The sequence below is a fragment of the Crassostrea angulata genome, chromosome 10, assembly GCF_025612915.1.
Source record: "Crassostrea angulata isolate pt1a10 chromosome 10, ASM2561291v2, whole genome shotgun sequence".
Classification (NCBI taxonomy): Eukaryota; Metazoa; Mollusca; class Bivalvia; order Ostreida; family Ostreidae; genus Magallana; species Magallana angulata.
Genome location: NC_069120.1, coordinates 7,479,944 through 7,498,919, shown reverse-complemented (window position 1 = coordinate 7,498,919; position 18,976 = coordinate 7,479,944). Strand labels below are relative to the sequence as shown.

Here is an 18,976-nt window from a genome sequence, read left to right as displayed (position 1 = left end):
TGCGTGTGGTGCTATTTCAAATCAACAACAACGTAGGCAAAGCAAAACTTTTACAATTGGAAATTTTATTATAAAATTAATAAAAAAAAATATTGAGTACAAAAATACTTTAAAATTCAATCTGGTTAAAACATTGTCTTTCATATATTGCAGAAGCAACACGATATTTTGTGTAGTAACAATATAACATATATACTGTTCAAACAAGGGATACATGTAAATATGAACACACACAAACATTACAAACTACATATAATACGACAATATAGTGAAAAGTCATAATTGTTAAACAACAATGCAAACATCGCATAATATATATACTTCGGTACGAACTGTGGAATTAAAATGCTAGTTCTGTCATTTTGATTATGATGTTATCCTGTTCTGTTCTACTAATTTGTTGAGATCAGTAAAGAATCATTTCACCGTCGTTTTGGTCACGCTTACTGGCGCTAAGGTGCACGACCGCTTCATCCTCCGGAAAATCCATGATTCCGCCTGTGGTCTTGTCTTCCTCCATTGGCTGCCGTTCTAACGTCAGCTCGATTTCGTCTGCCGTCACCGTCTGTCCAATACCATTGCTCTGAGATGGGCCGGTATTGATGCCGCCCCCGTTTGCAATTTGGGATGTCCTTAAAATTTCTGTAACAATTACCTCATCCTCTTCTTCACCGAAGTTTATCTGACCAGTCTGGAATTGGAGTAGAATATATATTTTTTTACTTCTTTAAAATTTTGAAATGGTTTTTGCAAATTTCATTTTTTTTAGGAAGGGGGATCATAGATAAGGGATATGGTACTAGTATATAACAACCGGTTACCTTTTCTTCATATCCTGTTGGTGAGCTGCAAAGTAAAGATATCCATGTCAAGTTTGGCAACCATTTTTATATATATATTGAAATGTTAAAAGTGTTGCAAAATAAACATTTAAAAGCTCTATACTCACTTTGCTTGGGTCCAGCTATCTGTAACAAAAGAGTAAAAGATGATTCAATGACACCTTATTTATTGGCAGTTAAGTCCAGACCACGACTAACACTATACTGTAAATACCTGAAGGTTTTACAGCACTGTAAACAGCAGGAGCCCCATTCTGTGATTTTGAGACAATCACCCCTCTTTGTGTAGACGGCCGGGATCCGGGACGGGATGAATTTTGATTGGATAAGGGAATATGCTGGACTCCATTTTGTTGTGGAGGGAAATCTAACTTGGGTTTGATAGGCCTGGGTCTCTTGGTTCTCCCTCGCCAGTTTTGGTATCGAGGGAACCAGTGATTCCTAAGAAACACCAAATGAATAAACATGATGAATAAAAATTGTGAAAACTACGTAAAAATATGTATTACTTATATAATTCAAGAAAAAGTGCACTGACCATGTGACAACCAGGACCAGCATCACAATCATGGCCACGAAAGCAAAGAAGGAAACGATGGAGGCCGCCACAAGCCCCCCGACATTGTAGTTGTCCCCAAGCGACCCTGTGAAACACAAGTTTAAAGATCAAACATTTTCTAAAGACATGATTAAAAGCAAGAAAAAACTCTCTCTCTCTCTCTCTCTCTCTCTCTCTCTCTCTCTCTCTCTCTCTCTCTCTCTCTCTCTCTCTCTCTCTCTCTCTCTCTCTCAAAGCTTGAACTAAAGCACACAGACCATTGAAGATCTATATAAAAGATTTTTAAAATATTAATAGACATTTGATTCGTTTATCTAACATGCTGAATTGAAGTTTCCAATTTTTACTATTCAAGAGTATAATGTTTCATAGAACACAGAGAACACACCTATCGTGTTTAACATTTGGGACGACTGCATTTCCAAAGTGTTCTTTTTTTCTTTTGTCTTTTTTACAGATACAATTACAGTGGCTCCCATTGTTAATCCTTTATATTGTGTCAAATTCTGTGATTATGTTGTTTTTTAATTGTGTCACACTTTTTATTAAGGATTTAAAAATTTCAACTCCATTTGGAACTTGCAAAACTAGGCCACTGTCTGGTCGTCAAATAGCTTTTAAAAAGATTTCAAGGATAAACAGCAAAACCAGGAACTGAATTCTGTTAGTAAACAAGTCGATGAAATGATACCGGTCTCTGGCGTACCTCATACATTGATATGTTTAATGCTGCATACAGAAACTGAAAGATAACCGTTATAAACGACAATGAATCCGAAAATACCCAAAATTCAACACTTGGGAAATTGGATGTCTCTTGGACTCTTATGTTCTTGGTTAAGAGGGAAGTCATCCAAAATAATGCTTAATTTACTCACAGAACACGCTATCTGACTCTTAATTTTATGCATACAGTCATTAAACCCAAATGACAGCTTATCTGCAGATTTGCAGTTCTGCAGCTAATGACAGAGAAACCTTGCTCGATGTCAAGTGTGTAGTACTACTGCTATTTATTCTACCTTACAAATACAGAAGGAATGCTTCAATAATGAATAAACATGTCCAGTGATCGACTTGCACTGATCGATAATTGAGCGCTGGACGCCATACATGGTGCAGGAACCGGTCTATAATGTGTAGGGATATCTGATTAAACACCGATCGACTTTTTCCTATATTCTAAATATACAACTTATACATATATCAGAATAAAAAAGTTTAAAGGGAAACCTGCCCAGTCTGAACGAGAAACAGGTAATTACAAATATTGGTCAATATTTCAGAAAAGTGCAATGTCAGAATAAACAACCAACTTACCAGGTAAAATTGACAGGATTACCACTACACAGGTAAGTATAGAACTCTCCGCCATGTCTCCAGCTGGATTTCACTGCGGTGTAGCCGTCCTACCCACCCTGTGATCTCAATAGTTCATTGGCGGTTATAGAGAAGTCTAATACAACATCCTGAATGAAACGCCCAGCACCTATATCGTACAGCGATCGCGAGCACTGAAGCAAGGAGTCTCCCTTATGAACGTAAATATTTAAATCTCGACACTTCTGCCGTTCTTAACAAAACAAGTTTTAGAGAAGCATGACCGGTTCAGTTATTCTTGTCGGGTCATAGCGCAACATACCAAAAATTTTACTCAAAAAGTTGCACTTTTATCCAAAATTGATAAACTTGTAACAGTATTTAATTTCATTTGGGGCAAAATCCATATCCACCCCCCCCCTTCCCCAATAAAAACTGCATCGAATTGATCATGTGTATAGAACATATCTACTTGTTTAAATTGTGTACCTGTTGTCACTTCCTTGTTAAATTCAATGCATGCTTAGGTAACCTTATTGATTGACGACAATGGGAATAACTCTGGGGTAATATGAATCCGCGTGCGACCATTTAACCTACACAGAACGATTTTTTCTCTTTCTATCGCAACACTTAATAAATTTAATCAACACTTTTAATCTCAAAAATAATAATTTGGAAAGACCAAATTAACACAGAAGAAACAAACTCCGTCAACCAATTGCAATCGCCCATCTCAGTCTAGCTTTATGTTCCTAAACCCCCTGTGAATAAGCAAAGACTGCCCCTCCTCAGTGTGCAATCAAAAGATTAAGATGTTTTAAAAATATATTGTTATTTTAAAGGCGGGTGGTTGGGTTGGTGTGAGGTGGGGGGTATGAAACTATTTATAGAAGTATATGCGTGGTAAATTCCATTTTATTCGGTAGTTCCAAGTTTCATTCCATATATCGAAACTGAAACAGTTTCCGAGTTGTTGACAGTTCTGTTACGAACAGTACAACATTCTCTGTGGATGCAACTGTTTGGGAATAATGAAAAACTTTGATAATATATATACACCTTCTAAACTCTTTGCATATCTATTGTGTAAACAATAATTCCATAAATCCAGCGATAAAAAAAAAAAATAAAGACTGCACTTTAAGTTTTAAGGTAAAACTTTTTGAAACTCATTAATAGTATATGTATTATGTAAAGCATAAAAGTACAAGTTAAACACTTTTCTTTTCTATACTTCACACGAAAATTATATCATAAAAATTGAAAAACCGACATATTAATAGTTTCTTTTGAAATCCGCAAGGTACAAAATGTTTCCACACGAGTACCCATGAAAAAAAAAATCGAAAAATGTTTCGTCGAAGAGGACGTACACAATCCTATATTACTAGCATAGAAAATATAACATTTTAAAACTATATTATTATTCCTTTATTACATAAAGATAGTATCTTTTCCAAAAATTACATAGAATTTGATATTTATTCGAGTCACAAAAGGATGTTACAGATTAACGATATAAGTATAAACAGGAAGTCTATATTTTAAAATGGTAGACATTTTGTTTTGATCTTCGTTAAAGCCAATATCAGTTTTTTTTGCAGAATTAAAATTCTTTTTGGATATCAGACTTGTAAATCCGCTCCTCTACGATATGCTTTTCAAGTATATAGCGTTCAGTAGAGGAGCGGATTAAAAATTCTAATTTTACTTAAATTTAAAATTTCATCGATTCTTCAAACAGCAGAATTTATAAAGTTACCCACCACTAAAGGGAATGAATGAACTTGTTTTGATGAGAAATGTGTTATGATAATTTTGAAAGGACGTAAATCTGGAAAACAACTGATATTAAAATAAGATTATAAAATTTGATTCGTTTCGTTTATCAGAAGAAAAAAATATGTACCATGGATTATACTGAAACTAATTTGTGTACAGGACATCATTAGTATTGTGTATTTTTGTTTTATATTTCCTTCTAGTTAGATTCCCCCGCAAAATATGATAAACAGGGTTTATTAACTAATTCCTGATTATATTTTTCATTACATTTGAAAATTTATATGTTACAAAGAATTCGGACATGAAAAATGCTGCTTAAATTGCTCTACAGTTGGCGACACAGCTGAATGATTAAATGATATATAAACAGATAAATCAGTACAGATAGTGTGGGAAATAAAAAACAACAACTTGTTAATGTAAAACAGCATGTGAGCAAAAAAATCTACAAAATGGCGTCTGTTCTATTATTAGAAAGTTGATACACATGTATCTACTAGTATATATATGTCATAAATGCTTAATCAGTTTATAATATACTAATTCCGTAATGCATTAGTAGTTTACAAGTATCTTGCTTCCTTTAAAAAACTAATTCTCATTCCGAACACGTCGAAAACCAAACTAGTGCTACCAGAACTCCCGTTAGAACGGTAAGAGTATGTGCCGATACAGTCATGCTTCCGGAATCCCATGCTGGAAATGGGCAGGTTTTTGGAGCTGAAAAATAAATTTATTATTATGATACATGTATATCTTAAATGATACATCTATAAGGGTAAACAAGTGATATAATATATACATTACTTACGACCACAGGTAGAAGTTTGAGATTCTGTTGTTGTCTGTTGTGGTGTGGGATCTGATGTCCACGGAGAGGTTGTTGTTTTTATTGGTGTGTGGTCTGATGTCGACGGAGAGGTTGATGTTTTTATTGGTGTAGTATCTAATGTCGACGGAGAGGTTGATGTTTTTATTGGTGTGTGGTCTGATGTCGACGGAGAGGTTGATGTTTTTATTGGTGTGTGGTCTGATGTCGACGGAGAGGTTGATGTTTTTATTGGTGTGTGGTCTGATGTCGACGGAGAGGTTGTTGTTTGTATTGGTGTGGGATCTGATGTCGACTGAGCGTTGGTTGTTGTTTGTTGCGGGATTTGTGACGACCAAACACTATTAGTAATACCCGAGGGTTGCGTAGTTGTCTGTGAATCAGTTTTAGAGAATGGGTTACCTGTATTCGTGATATGTGACGCTGAAGTTGTGTCTTTTGTATTGCTGTAAGCGCTGTGGGATTGTGTTGTCTGTTGCCTTGTGCTATCTGAGACAGCAATAGGAGAAAGTGTTTGAGTTTGTTGCGAAGATTGAGCCTGTGTGCTATCTGTGACTGCGATACGGGATTTTGTTGTTGTCTGTTGCTGGATTTGAGATTGTGTGCTGTCTGTACTTGGAATTGAAGTCTTCGTTGCTAATTGTTGCAGGGTTTGGGACGACAAGCCATTGGTAGTGGTATTTGTAGACTGTGGTGTCACATGTTGCTGGGCCTGAGATGGCGTGCTGTCAGATGTTGCAGTGTGGAGGAGTGTTGTAACTTGTTGTTGGGTTGTGGTTAGCAGTGAAGTTGGTGTAGTATGTTGATCTGTCTTAAGACTGCCAATTGATGAAATTAGTGTTGATGAATACGTTGTAATAAGATTTGGTGGGGACGTTTCAACAAATGATAAAGTTTTACCAGTAGTTGTGAATAGGTTAGTTTTCGGAAATATTGTAGAAAGAAAATAGGAATTTGTTTGATCAACAGTTGTAGAGAAAGGAGTTAACGATCCCCCTACAGAAGTCATTTTAGCCGCAACTGATGTCATGTGTTCTGTATTTTGGGGAGTTGTGCCTGTTGTTAATGGACCTTGTGACGTGCAGTCAGATCCGGTAGGGGGCGCTCTGTTCGGTACTGCATAATCCCAGTTACAATTGTTGATGACTGTGTCCCAAACAGTTCCTGTGTTACACTCGTACGGATACGGTATTCCATGAGCACACTGGTAATAGACCTTCATGTCACATTTATCCGCATAGAATTGGCCGTCAGTACAGGTCGATGGGGCTACAAATCAAAACGAACAGTTACCGAAAAAAAATTACATTTGAAAATCTTCTTCACACATATGATTCATTAGATACATGTATTCATATTGATATTTGATGACTTAAGCTTCCTTTTGGTTGATAAATTAAAGATCTTTATTAACGATCTCCGATCCTCAGCAATGTTCGATAACTCTACATTATCCGGATTTTTTTATTCGTTATACTTCTAATATTTCACTCAGCTCTACGACAAACTGCTTGGCTTTGTGATTCCACGGAGAACCACTAGATAAACGCAAATGGGTTCTAGCCAACGATACACCGGTACAATACTTTTTCTCTAGTGTATGTTTATTCCATTATATCCATCGTGGCCAAAAATGCACTAACCAATTCCAAGAATTTCTTTCTATTTTATTTCATTTATAAAGTTTGAAGAATAAATGATATTTTTTTTCATGAAAAAATACTTTGAGGCTTAGGATCGGAAAACCTTAATAAAACGTACGTTTTTTTACAGTGGATTTTGGCATCTACATAAAATGGACGGAATTTTTTTTTGTAAATATGCGTTGGCGCACTAATACATTGTTTCATCCAAATTTCTGCAAATGTCCTATGTACCGACGTGTTTCTAAAATCATTATCCGTTTTATATACTTACGCCCACAACCACAGGGGGTTGGAGAGGTGAGTACGAGATAGTCCCAGTTACAGTTCTTGATACGTTCATCCCAGACGGTCCCCGCCGCGCATTGAAACTGGTAGGCCACTCCTGAAGCACACTGGTAATAGATCTTCGGGTCGCAACTGTCCCCGTACAGCTGACCGTCAACACACGTCTTGGGCGCTGAAGAAAAAGAAGTTAAAAAACATATAAATAAATAAATATTCTAGGGAAAAGGGTACTTTTTTGCTATACTTGTATTCATTACCTCCGCATGACACACTAGATGTGACCAGGTCAGTTTTCGGCAGTAGAGTAGATTGAAATTGGGTTGTTTGATCAAGAGTTGTAGGAAAAGGAGTTAACAGTGGTTCCACAGTAGACAGATTGATATTTGTTGTCAGTTTAGCCGGAGCTAATGTCGTTTGTTCTGTGTTTTTGAGAGTTGTGCCTGTTGTTATTGGACCTTGTGACGTGCAGTCAGATCCGGTAGGGGGCGCTCTGTTTGGTACTGCATAATCCCAGTTACAGCTGCTTATGACTGTGTCCCAAACAGTTCCTGTGTTACACTCATACGGATAGGGTATTCCATGAGCACATTGATAATATACCTTCATGTCACATTTATCCGCATAGAATTGGCCGTCAGTACAGACCGGTGGGGCTATAAAGCAAAACGATACTTTAGTGGAGCCTGGAATTTTTTGTTGTTTTCACCAAAAATTCAGTTTTTGTGAGATCACAGTAACTTTACTTACGCCCACAACCACAGGGGGTTGGATAGGTGAGTACGAGATAGTCCCAGTTACAGTTCTTGATACGTTCATCCCAGACGGTCCCCGCCGCGCATTGAAACTGATAGGCCACTCCTGAAGCACACTGGTAGTAGATCTTCGGGTCGCAACTGTCCCCGTACATCTGACCGTCAACACACGGCTGGGGCGCTGAAAAAGATAAGTTACCATACACAATGACAATATAATAAATAAAACATACATTAATTTGTATCAAAAATAAATATTGTACCTCCGCATGACATAGTCCTAGAGGAAGTGAGAATGTTGGATGCTGTTGTATGTTTTGTTGTCTGTGTTGTAATAAGCTGACTGTTAGTAGATGGTAAAATGCTTGTGTGAGATACATCATATTGTCTTGTTGTCGTGGAATGTGGAACTGTGGTAGAAGTTGGTTGCGCCGTGATGGACTGACTTGACGTTGGGGGAATAGTGGACAGTCTGAAGCGCAATACGTTCATGAGTGGATAAGATCCATCACCACAACTGTTACTGAAATCATCCTGATCAAGAGACCAAACCATTCCACCACCGAGGCCTTTGGCTATGATGTAATCAATCTGATTAACAAAGACACAACTTTATAAAATCACTAAAAACTGGACAAGCAGAAACAATTGACAAAGTCTCTCTATATGTATGTGTATTTTATCACCAATTTACTAATCGTACCTTTACATTAAAACTTTCAGCGTCATCATAACCTATCCACTGATTGCCGGAATAAGCATATGGAACTTGATGTTCACTGTGCCACTCTCGCGTCCATCCGTTGAATTTCAAATTATAGCACACCTGGAAAGTTCATTGACAGGAAATAAATCTTCTCCAAAAGCATACATATAAACTAAACACGCATGTCTGTGAAATTGTGTACCTCGTAAAAAGCGAGTAATCCTGCCTCTCCGGTGTAAGGTCCAGCACTTCCGGCGCCGGCAGCAGGTGCCCCGATAAAGGTATTGCTAGAGCTAGACAGTGTGAAGGACCTACCGTACAGACCCAGTCCTAGTACAAGCTTATGTGGAGGCGCTCCCAGGGATATCCAGTAATTGACACTGTAATCCTTCGAAGTTCAGGAAGAGAAATTCACTTTTAGATAAAGATTTTAGTAAAACAAAAATTTATAACCCATGTAAAATGAGAATCCACCATCACTTTTGAAAAACCGTACCACATTCATTGATGCTGCCGTTCCCACTTCACCAGAACGACCGTAGAGAGCGCTGTGGTGTCCAGTGGTCACCTCCCAACTTCCATGAAGGTCGTAGCTCATTAGATTGATGAAATCCAAATCCCTGAAATACGGTATACAAAATGTACATTGATAGACAAACAAATCAGCACAGGCGAACTTAAAATCAAATATATTCCATTTTGAGTCAGCTTACTTGGAAATGAGATCAACTTCATAAGCGTTATCGATGGTGCTTTTTCCAGCGGCCACCGCTGCCGTCAACAACATGGGTGGTCTGTTGTTTACTGCACCATCGTCGTTAAAGACTTGTCGAAGTTTCTGAAACGGTACAATTAATTTACACAATCCATCAATAATAAACAGCATTTAAATCAGTTTGATTGCATATTAACTTTAGTGCCGACCTGCACTAGAGATGTGAAGCGCTGCTTGTCCTCCGGGGGACTACCATTACCACCAGGGTATTCCCAATCCAGGTCCAGGCCATCAAATTTATAGGTTTTCAGGTACTCTAGCGTGTTAGCAGCGAAGGCGGCTATGTTGATAGGGTCAACTACCACAGCTGTGAAGGGTGCAGTTCCGTGGGTCCATCCGCCGATAGCCAGCAAGATTTTTAGGTTAGGATTCAACGTACGCAGATTCATTATCCTATCGTATTGGCCTGAAGCAAGAATAGCTAACTGCTGAATTTCTGATAAATGTTTGTTTCTAAATAACATAGACTATACTGTTGAAACACAATCAAAGCAAAGACAAGTTAAGTCTTGCCTATTTACCTCCAGCGCCCTTGTCGTTCCATTCGTAAGCATCTATTGTGTTTCCTACAACTTTTCCGAAAGCGTACATGATATGGGAGCACAGGAAAGGGTCAACATTCTCGGCCGTGAACGTCATGGGCGCTGTGCGATATTGTGCCCAGTTTGTAAAGTAGCACACTCGTTTGTAGGGCTGTACATCTAATTAAAGTACATTTAAAAAATTGTGTTTAGGTAATTGATTGTTTGCTATATCATTTGCTACTTGATACGTTGATGATACTCATTTACACAAAAATTTCAACAATAAAAAAATCATTAATGATAATTTTTCTTTCAAAAATTTTCTCACATTATAAAGAGAGAGTATTTTGGTTTTAACAAGTGTAATGGTTGTATTTCATTATTATTTTTTATTTTTGCCCTCTGAGGATGCAATTTTCAATATACATGTATTATTCTATTTTTTAAGTTCGAAATATATTGAGCCATGTCTAACATTTGTTTAATATATTGGTAAAGAAAGAATATTTAAGAGAGGAAATTTAGAGTTCTTATATCGATGCATTACATGAATGTAATTGAACATCTATGAACCCAATGAAATATTTAAGAAACAGTACATATTCTATTCTACACATGTATTTAGATATTCTATTCTATACCTCTGATCAGCACGACAAGGACAATTCCCAGAAAAGACAGTCGTTTCTGTTGAAAATAGGAAACAATCAAATTGTCAACAAATAATTTATAAACAATGTTTGTTCAATGTTTTGTCAGGGAAATTCTAACAACTGTCCAGCAGCTTTCATATCTGATACTGTATGTATTAATTATCATTCTAAAAGTCTTTCACCGCATCAAACAGTATTGTATCTGCTGAATGAGAGGAAACAATGACTCTTTTATACTGCAGATAAATATGCAAGTACTATGAACTGAAATAGGGAAAGATTACCTGGTGTCAGAAAACGGTCAACCGTCTTTGTCGCCTGATGTACTGACAAACCAGGACTTACAAATACTAAACATCATATTTATCTACATATGTTAAATTATATTTTATTGACACAATATTCCGATAAAGGATAAGTATGATGTAACAGTAAGGATACAAACATTGACATGGCGTACCATGTATATTTGGTGTATTACACATATGGATACTAGCTATATATCTTTTGAAAATAACTTTTTATGGTCATACAATCAAGCCAACAGCTAGAGACCATCTGTTTGCTTTAGTATATGCTTTTAACTCTTTACTTTTTATTATTATTATTATTAAGGGTTTATTGAAAAATGGCGAAATTATATACATGTAGTTAAATTATTTAAGAATCAAAAGATGTTTGCCGGAATAGTTTGATTCATTTTTTTTTAAAATGATATAACATTGACTGTGATCATGAATTACAGCTTATTTATAGGTATTCTATATATCTAAAGTGTGACTTATGTATAAAATGGAGCATAACCATATGCAGCTCTTTTTAAAATGATGAATATGCACACAACGATAAAAGCATTATTACGAGGGAAGCTTTTTTTCTGGCTAATGTTCCCATTGCAGAATAAGTAAATCTTCCAGCACTGTAAAACCGATCTCATTCATCAAATAAAAAATATAATTTTTCTTCATCCATACTTCAGAAAACGGACCAAAATAACAAACATGTTTTGCCACTTTGCCTCTAGAGACCTTGAATCAAAGAAAGTGATTTTCTTTTGTCAGTAAATTCAAATTGAATTTTTCTGCAATGCTAACAATTCAAAGAATATATTTTACTAACGTCTTAATTTGAAAATCTGTGACATGCTTTTTGAAAGCGATTGTTGAATCATCGCATTAACGTCTTTTGATAAAACATTTAAATTTAAGTGATTAAAAACTGTTGACGAGCTGTCGGTCAGTATTGAAGTTTCATATAGGTCAAAAAGTAATTACTAGTATGTGATTTTTTTTATCAAAATGTTACGCGCTTTAACTTCATAAATTGATATCTATAATTTCATACCTATTGTTTTGATTTTTGATATTACATTCAGATATTTCATTTAAAAGTCGAAAAAATTGATTTATTTTCTATTGTTTAAACTTTAAAAAAACATTTTCATATATATCACCAAGGACATGATGTTAGAAATTGAATTTTTTCATTGACATTATATTTCATTGCAACGTAAAAAAAACCCCCAACAACTGTGACAATTTGCAAATTGAATCTGCAACTACTGTCATTAAATTGTTTGTGTTTGACCTAACGTTTTCTATGATTTATTAGACGTGATAATATTTTTGTCGGTCATACCAAGGCAGTCTATTTGTATATTTCAATAATGATTTTGAATCACATTTAATTGGTTTGAAACTTAATTTTCATTGTTCGATCACATTTGGTTTGTAATCACCAAACTTATTTTATTTTTAAGTCCAACAAATATCAATACTTAAAAGACTTAATTGAATTAAATAAATTGAATTGAATAAAGATACCAACACTTACCATGACTGCCGTGGTCGTCTCGTCCAGTGACGACCCCTAGCAGTGATCAACAGTTAAATAGGCCGCAAACGACCAACAGAGTAAAATTAAATATGACCTTCGTAGTATTTTGTTTAGAATTTTGTTCGTGTTGCTAGAGAGAGAGAGAGAGAGAGAGAGAGAGAGAGAGAGAGAGAGAGAGAGAGAGAGAGAGAGATTTTATCCCGTTATGGGGAAACTATTAATATTTTTTATATTCCACATCATTTTCTATTTTGAGCACCATAATCATAACAACACAAAAAATTTTGTTTTTGGTCTTTATTTGATTTAGCATTGAGTTAATAAACACAGTTTTATAAAAAAAATGTTGTCTATACAATTAGATTAACCAACTGTATTTCGATAATAATGAAATGAGTTCTTCCTTATTTTCTATGTTTCCAACATTGTCTTACACTTAATAATGACTTTTATAAATATTCACACTCTACTGGAAATCGAATAGTCAAAATTGCCTTTTCCCCACCATGGTGTCGAAGTTAAAATCAAATTGAACAAAACGCATTTTTCTTCAGTCTCGACTACAGTACTAATCTTGCAGAGAGAAAATAGTTAGAGCCAAAAATAGGAAGGCAAGAGAATGAACTTCAGCTTGACATAGAAGGATAGAAAGGTAGAAAGAAAACATTGAATGCATTTTTCCAGAATTTATTCCTCAAGAGTTGGCACAATCAAAACCATCTAGAAAAGGTACCCTCCTTCATTGATTTGTTAACAAACTTGCAGTAAGTGAAAGAGAAAGAAAACTCACACATGCAATGACTCTCTTCTTGTTCAAAGCAATAATCACCAATATCATTTTCAAGAAATGGGTAAGAAAATGACCGCAGATATAGAGGAAAAACACAAACACAGCTGCGAATTAGAAAAAGAACAGCTAATATCAAGCACAAAATCAAATGAATTAAGTACGTATTATCTATCATTCCTGTAAGACTCAACTGTTTAGAGTTTTGATGGCCTTAGATGATTTTTGAGTGATTTTTTTGAAATTTTTAAGACTAAAGCATGGCATTAAAGCTAGAGCAGCACTTTGAATATACAGAATCGTTACAGAATACAGAATAGTTATCAGTAAATTGTTTTGTAAGTCTTTCACACTTTCAAATAAACAATTCCGGTGTTGCATAGCTGCTTTTCTCATACAGTATTCCCCCCCCCCCCCTTTTCAGAAAAACTAGCTTCATGTATATAGTAGTCTTTCCTCCCGAGAAGAAAAGCTAATTTTTGGAAGACTTTCCCACATGATTCTTTCTTACATTTTTGGTTCAAATTTTTGAAAAATATTGATGGAATGCCAGTCAGATTTAAAATCAATGTACTTCCCAAGGTTGCACAAACCCTAATACATCTGCAGGTCCCTAATCGAGTAACGACACTGTTGAAATATTACAGAATTATTATATAGACCCTGTGTTAATTATGTTGCATTAGTTGCAGAGCATATTGCAGTTTTCTGTATGTTTCAAAGGTTTTGATTTTTCACTACTATACGCCTTAAACTATTGTTCTTGTACATGTACACATGAATTGTAGTATACACAATGTAATGTTCACATAGGTTTTACAGGTAAACTTATTTTATCACATAACTATTTCTTAAAAAAATAATACTTATCTTTCAGAACATACAAAGTAAATGACATTATAAACATTTTTGAAAAAAAAATCCTTCTTGACATGACATGAATGACAATGGAGATATATATGCTCTAAAAGTTGATGAAAGAAAATAAGTATGTTAACCCATATGTTTTATTTAGCCTTTCAATTGTATCCACCTTAAGGTTCGTTGTGTGGATTTATCATTTTATAAACAATGTTTTAATTTGGTTGTTGGAATTAATTTAATTAACTAATCACGTCGTACCCATTTGTCTTGAAATTAGATTTATACATTTTAATTTTGTGCTATTTCATTTTTAATATGTTAACATTATCTTTTAAAAGAAAACATTTTATCTCTTATTTTTTTATCATTAGAACATTGGACTAGGGTGGGGTGCTTCGAAAACAATCTCATCAAAAGCAAGATAACCAATATAACCAGTAAACTCAGGATTTCTTACTTGTGATAGATTTCATCTTAGTTCTGAATATGTTTCCCTTTACGTTCAAAGTTCATCGACAAAATACATAGAAAACTTCATATTTTTTTTAACAAGAACACGATGGCTAAATCTTGGGATAACGTAGAAGCTATTCCTCATAATGAAGTGTTTGCCTACCATCACCTCGGAGAGATCCAATTCTACTCTTAAATAATATAGGGTAAGTCATGCAAAGAAACTGGAGGATGTAATTTGTGATCAGTGCATGGCAGCTTATTATTTGTTTGAGCTCACGTAGTGAGCTTTTCTGATCACACTATGTCAGTCTGTCTGTCTCTCCCTCTGTCGTTAAACTTTTTTTTTTTACATTTTCGACTTCTTATGAAAATTTATCTTTCAAAATCTGACCCCAAAAAAGCTGGTATACTTGTGTGAAAGCATCATATAGTAATATATGAAGAAATATCTTTCAAAATATTCTTCTAAAAACCATTTGCTTAGAAAAGATGTACCCTTAGTGATAACTTCCTCAGATAGCGTAGATTTCGGTTTGTGAAAATCGTGATCTTCGGGGGTAGGGAGGGGCCACATTGGGTAAGGGGTCTAATTTTACAAAAAAAAAATTATATAATTCTAAAATAATCAAATGTTATTGCAGTATAGATTATATGCAACATATTGACATATTGTTTATGCTTATTTTTTTAGACTGTGGAAAATTGTTAGGTATATGACTCCATATAAATGCTGATTTTATTATGGCTATCTTTGTTTAGGTGAACGGTGTTGCCCATCGGCCTCTTGTTTTTAAAACTGTATATCCCTGAACCATGAATCAGATAATTATACGTACAAGCAGTCGCTTAGAAAGTGAAGGGGCATTTCCTTTCACATTTATAAAACAAATCAAATGTGACAAAAGGATGTGAAATGAATATTGAAGCAAGCTGTAGAGAAAAAGTCTTAAGTTTATAAGTCACTCTGTTTAACTTTTTCTGGTCATTATTTCCCCTTGTCCTACATCGGCCATAAACTTAAATTTCAATTATTATCACATTTTTTTTTCAGAAACGACCAAGTCAGCTCTAATCAAATTTGTAGAGAAGTATCCGTATTACTATTATTGTATTTTTTGTAATTGAAGTAATTAGCTACCTAGTCTAGATACATAGGTCCTAGTTAACACTCTTGATGTTTGAGAGTTGGGAGCTTGTCATTGATTTTTTTGGGGGGCGACAGGAAGTGCTTCATCTATCTTTATTTGAAAAAAAAGGAATGTTTAAAAAATTCTCTGTAAACCCCAAAAACAAGTTAGCTGATAGCAAAGTCAATAGAAAAAACAGGTAATGAATAAATTGAGAGTGGCTGTATATGTACATTGTAGGTAATACATTATATTTAAGGTAGATCTGTGGACCAGGTAAGTGATTTAATTCTAAACGAAGATCCAGCGTAAAGAAACAAAACTCCAAATTAAAATATTTCTATTGTTCATGTTTTTGATATTTTCTTATGTTTCATATTAATAGTGATCAAATCCATCATGTGTGGATCTAGAGGGGAGGTCAGGGGGTCCAGACACCCCCCCCCCCCCCGCAAAATTAAGATTGCTTTAAATTACATTATAAGATTAAGATTACCACCCCGCCCCCCCCCCCCCACCCCCCCCAAAAAAATGCCGAGGACACGCCCCCCGGAAAAAATTATTTGAAACATTGCTTATATACATGTTTTGTTTTTTTTTTTGCCTATACTCTATTTTTTCTAATTTACTCGAAGGAGCGATAGTAGCATCGCTCCTTCGCCTTCGCACTTTCACCTTCGCAACTTCGCACTCTCGCATCTTCGCCTTAAAAAAGAAAGTGCAAAGGTCGAAGTGGCCCCATCGCAACACCATACTTTTTAGCCCTCCCCCAGCTAATTCCCTGCAAAGTCTTAAAAGGGTCGACATTCCGTACCGTGTACATGTTGCAACACCACATGTCAGAAACTTCACAGTTTATAGTTGACTTTGTCCCATCCATCTACTTTTTGCGTTATTTCACCTCTGTAACTTTCATATTTCACTGTGGAAAGTCAACACAAAAGTCATAGCCGAACGTTCCGCATTTTACTTCTGATTTACATGTACTTAACATTAGGGGCTTACATATTGCATACCAATTTCAACAAGAGACATCCCTCTAACTAATAATATGCAGCAACGCTCAATTTTATACAAAAATATTTGAAACTATCCACCTTGCTACCTAAAACACCAAGTTTGTTGGCATGTGATTGCATGACCGGAAATAATAGAAATATACGTAGCAAAGTTGCCATCAAAAATCAAATTGTCGAATCAAATCATGTTTTAAGTAAGACGACTTTATTTGACTTCATTTATTTTCTTAAATCGCGTGATTTTAATGTCTGATTAAAAAATGCCATATTTCGGTAAATTTTTAAATATTTTGTTTCGCTAATTAAATCTTAAAGTTTGCCCAACTATCTACATTGTATATTAATTTTAATGATGTTTACACTGTTCATTAAGATAAAAAGATATAAGAGATTTAAAAAATCGTACTTTAACTTGCGTAATATTTGAAGGTAGCGATTGTCGCAGATAAAATGCAGATTGTATTTTAAACCAATGCTTGCTACCTTTATAGCCACAATAACAAAGCCCTTTATATTATAATTAAACATAACATGATGTTCAATAAATTGGATAAAATGGTTTTTGGTAGGTGACGAAACATTACATGTACTATCCTTCGAATGCAGTGCTTTAAAAAAAGAATACTAATCAAAAAAAATTTAAAATGCAAGTCTGGATAAGGAAAAGTTGCCGATCACAGTAGTTTGTTCAATAAAAATTCCCACCATCTAGGATCAATTGTTTGTGTACAACCAGGGAGCGGTAACTGTTATCTCCGTTATCTTGATAATCTCAGAGTTTTAAGGCAAATACAAAGGTTGCACGCATGATAAGTGTCTTTTTTGTCGTTAAATACAAAACCAAAAACCTGTTTGTAACGTTTAGGTGGTAAACCGTGTACCTATTTAGTATTCTATACATACCGACGAAAAAATATTTAAGCTCTATATAACATGTATGGGTTAGAGTTTTTTTTTATTAGATTTGCACCAACTATTACACTATCAACACTTTATAAATTATGCAAGCAATATTGTTGTCGTTGCATAAACATGTTAGTTATTGTAGTACTTGTACGTTACGCGATGTTAAAAGTCCCGTAAATAAATCAACTGGTTTTTTCTTGTGTTGCATTTTTGGGGTTGGGTGGGTTATTGATTCACGCCAGAAAGTAAACAAAACGTAGCAAGAAAAAAGGTGAGGGGTAAATTACGTTTATATTATTATGAGTAAGAATTGACGAAAATTAAAGAAAATGAAATTAAAGGCCATATTCGATAAGGTCCAATATCTGCCCCCCCCCCCCCCTTCACAAATTTTATTTTAAAAAAAAATTATATCCTACTGATATTTTGAGAGCATATAAAGCTTCATTTCTCTTGCCTTCATGACGTCATGTAAATGGGCCGGTTTCCGCAAATTCTCATCAATAACATTAAAAAAGTTTTTCTTCATATATTCAGCAGTATGAAATATAAAACGCATCGTTGCTCCAAAACCATTTTCACATATATTATTGTTCACATAATTTTAAAGATATAAGAAAATGCTCAAATTTTAAACTTAAAATGTTTGGATTATATCTTTACAACATGATATATGTTAAAATTACAGGTAGATCTGATGGGTAATTCGATGAGCAGAAAACAAGCTATCAGTCAGCTGATTGTATGATCTAATCAACAAATAAAGAATTAGATTACACAGAAATCGACATCTGGGATATTGTTTTATCTACATTTTCCAGCAGTGTCTTTGTCAGAGATAACAATACGAATCAAATTTGTATCGTATACATAGTTAATCATGCTAATGCATATGAGTAACTGTTGAGGCACAAGCGGGGTTTGTTATACGAAATGAAAAAAAAAATGATTTAGTATTCAATCGTACAATTGCTGAAAATTATATAGACATAAGTAAATAAGGAATCATTCTTTGAATATTATGAGGTGATCATTATGATTGAGGCGCTTTCAGATCGATCATAAAGCTCTTCGGATTTTTATTGGTTTTGACCACGCCCCGGGCATAGTGATCATCTCACAATACATGTACTCAAAGAATGATTCCTTCTTCCTTAAATCAAACTTTATAAAAATCAAGTTTGTAATTAATTACATGCAACATTTTACATTTATCATTTTATCCTTGTGACATTGATCAATTTTTGGTCATGTGAAATATTGCTTGTAAATAAATACACACTTATATTGTTAAAAACGAAA

The 18,976-nt window shown here is 34.8% G+C and overlaps 2 protein-coding genes across 2 annotated transcripts; both read right to left on the bottom strand.

Annotated features, from left to right (window-relative positions):
• Positions 1 to 43: 43 nt before the first annotated feature.
• Positions 44 to 2,935, bottom strand: LOC128166275 (uncharacterized). Its single transcript, XM_052831340.1, has 6 exons — positions 2,722 to 2,935; positions 1,381 to 1,486; positions 1,057 to 1,283; positions 950 to 968; positions 822 to 846; positions 44 to 691 (listed from the first exon to the last, which is right to left on the bottom strand). Exons 1-6 carry the CDS (start codon positions 2,774 to 2,776, stop codon positions 407 to 409), a joined length of 717 nt encoding a protein of 238 aa, XP_052687300.1. The 5' UTR covers positions 2,777 to 2,935; the 3' UTR covers positions 44 to 406.
• Positions 2,936 to 4,157: 1,222 nt separating this feature from the next.
• Positions 4,158 to 12,575, bottom strand: LOC128166802 (mucin-4-like). The gene is made up of 14 exons (XM_052832185.1): positions 12,513 to 12,575; positions 10,668 to 10,713; positions 10,024 to 10,203; positions 9,652 to 9,908; positions 9,441 to 9,565; positions 9,224 to 9,347; positions 8,930 to 9,115; positions 8,725 to 8,847; positions 8,285 to 8,612; positions 8,017 to 8,202; positions 7,527 to 7,922; positions 7,256 to 7,441; positions 5,321 to 6,607; positions 4,158 to 5,229 (listed from the first exon to the last, which is right to left on the bottom strand). The coding sequence occupies exons 1-14, from the start codon at positions 12,513 to 12,515 to the stop codon at positions 5,108 to 5,110; spliced, it is 3,549 nt and encodes a 1,182-aa protein (XP_052688145.1). The 5' UTR covers positions 12,516 to 12,575; the 3' UTR covers positions 4,158 to 5,107.
• Positions 12,576 to 18,976: the final 6,401 nt, after the last annotated feature.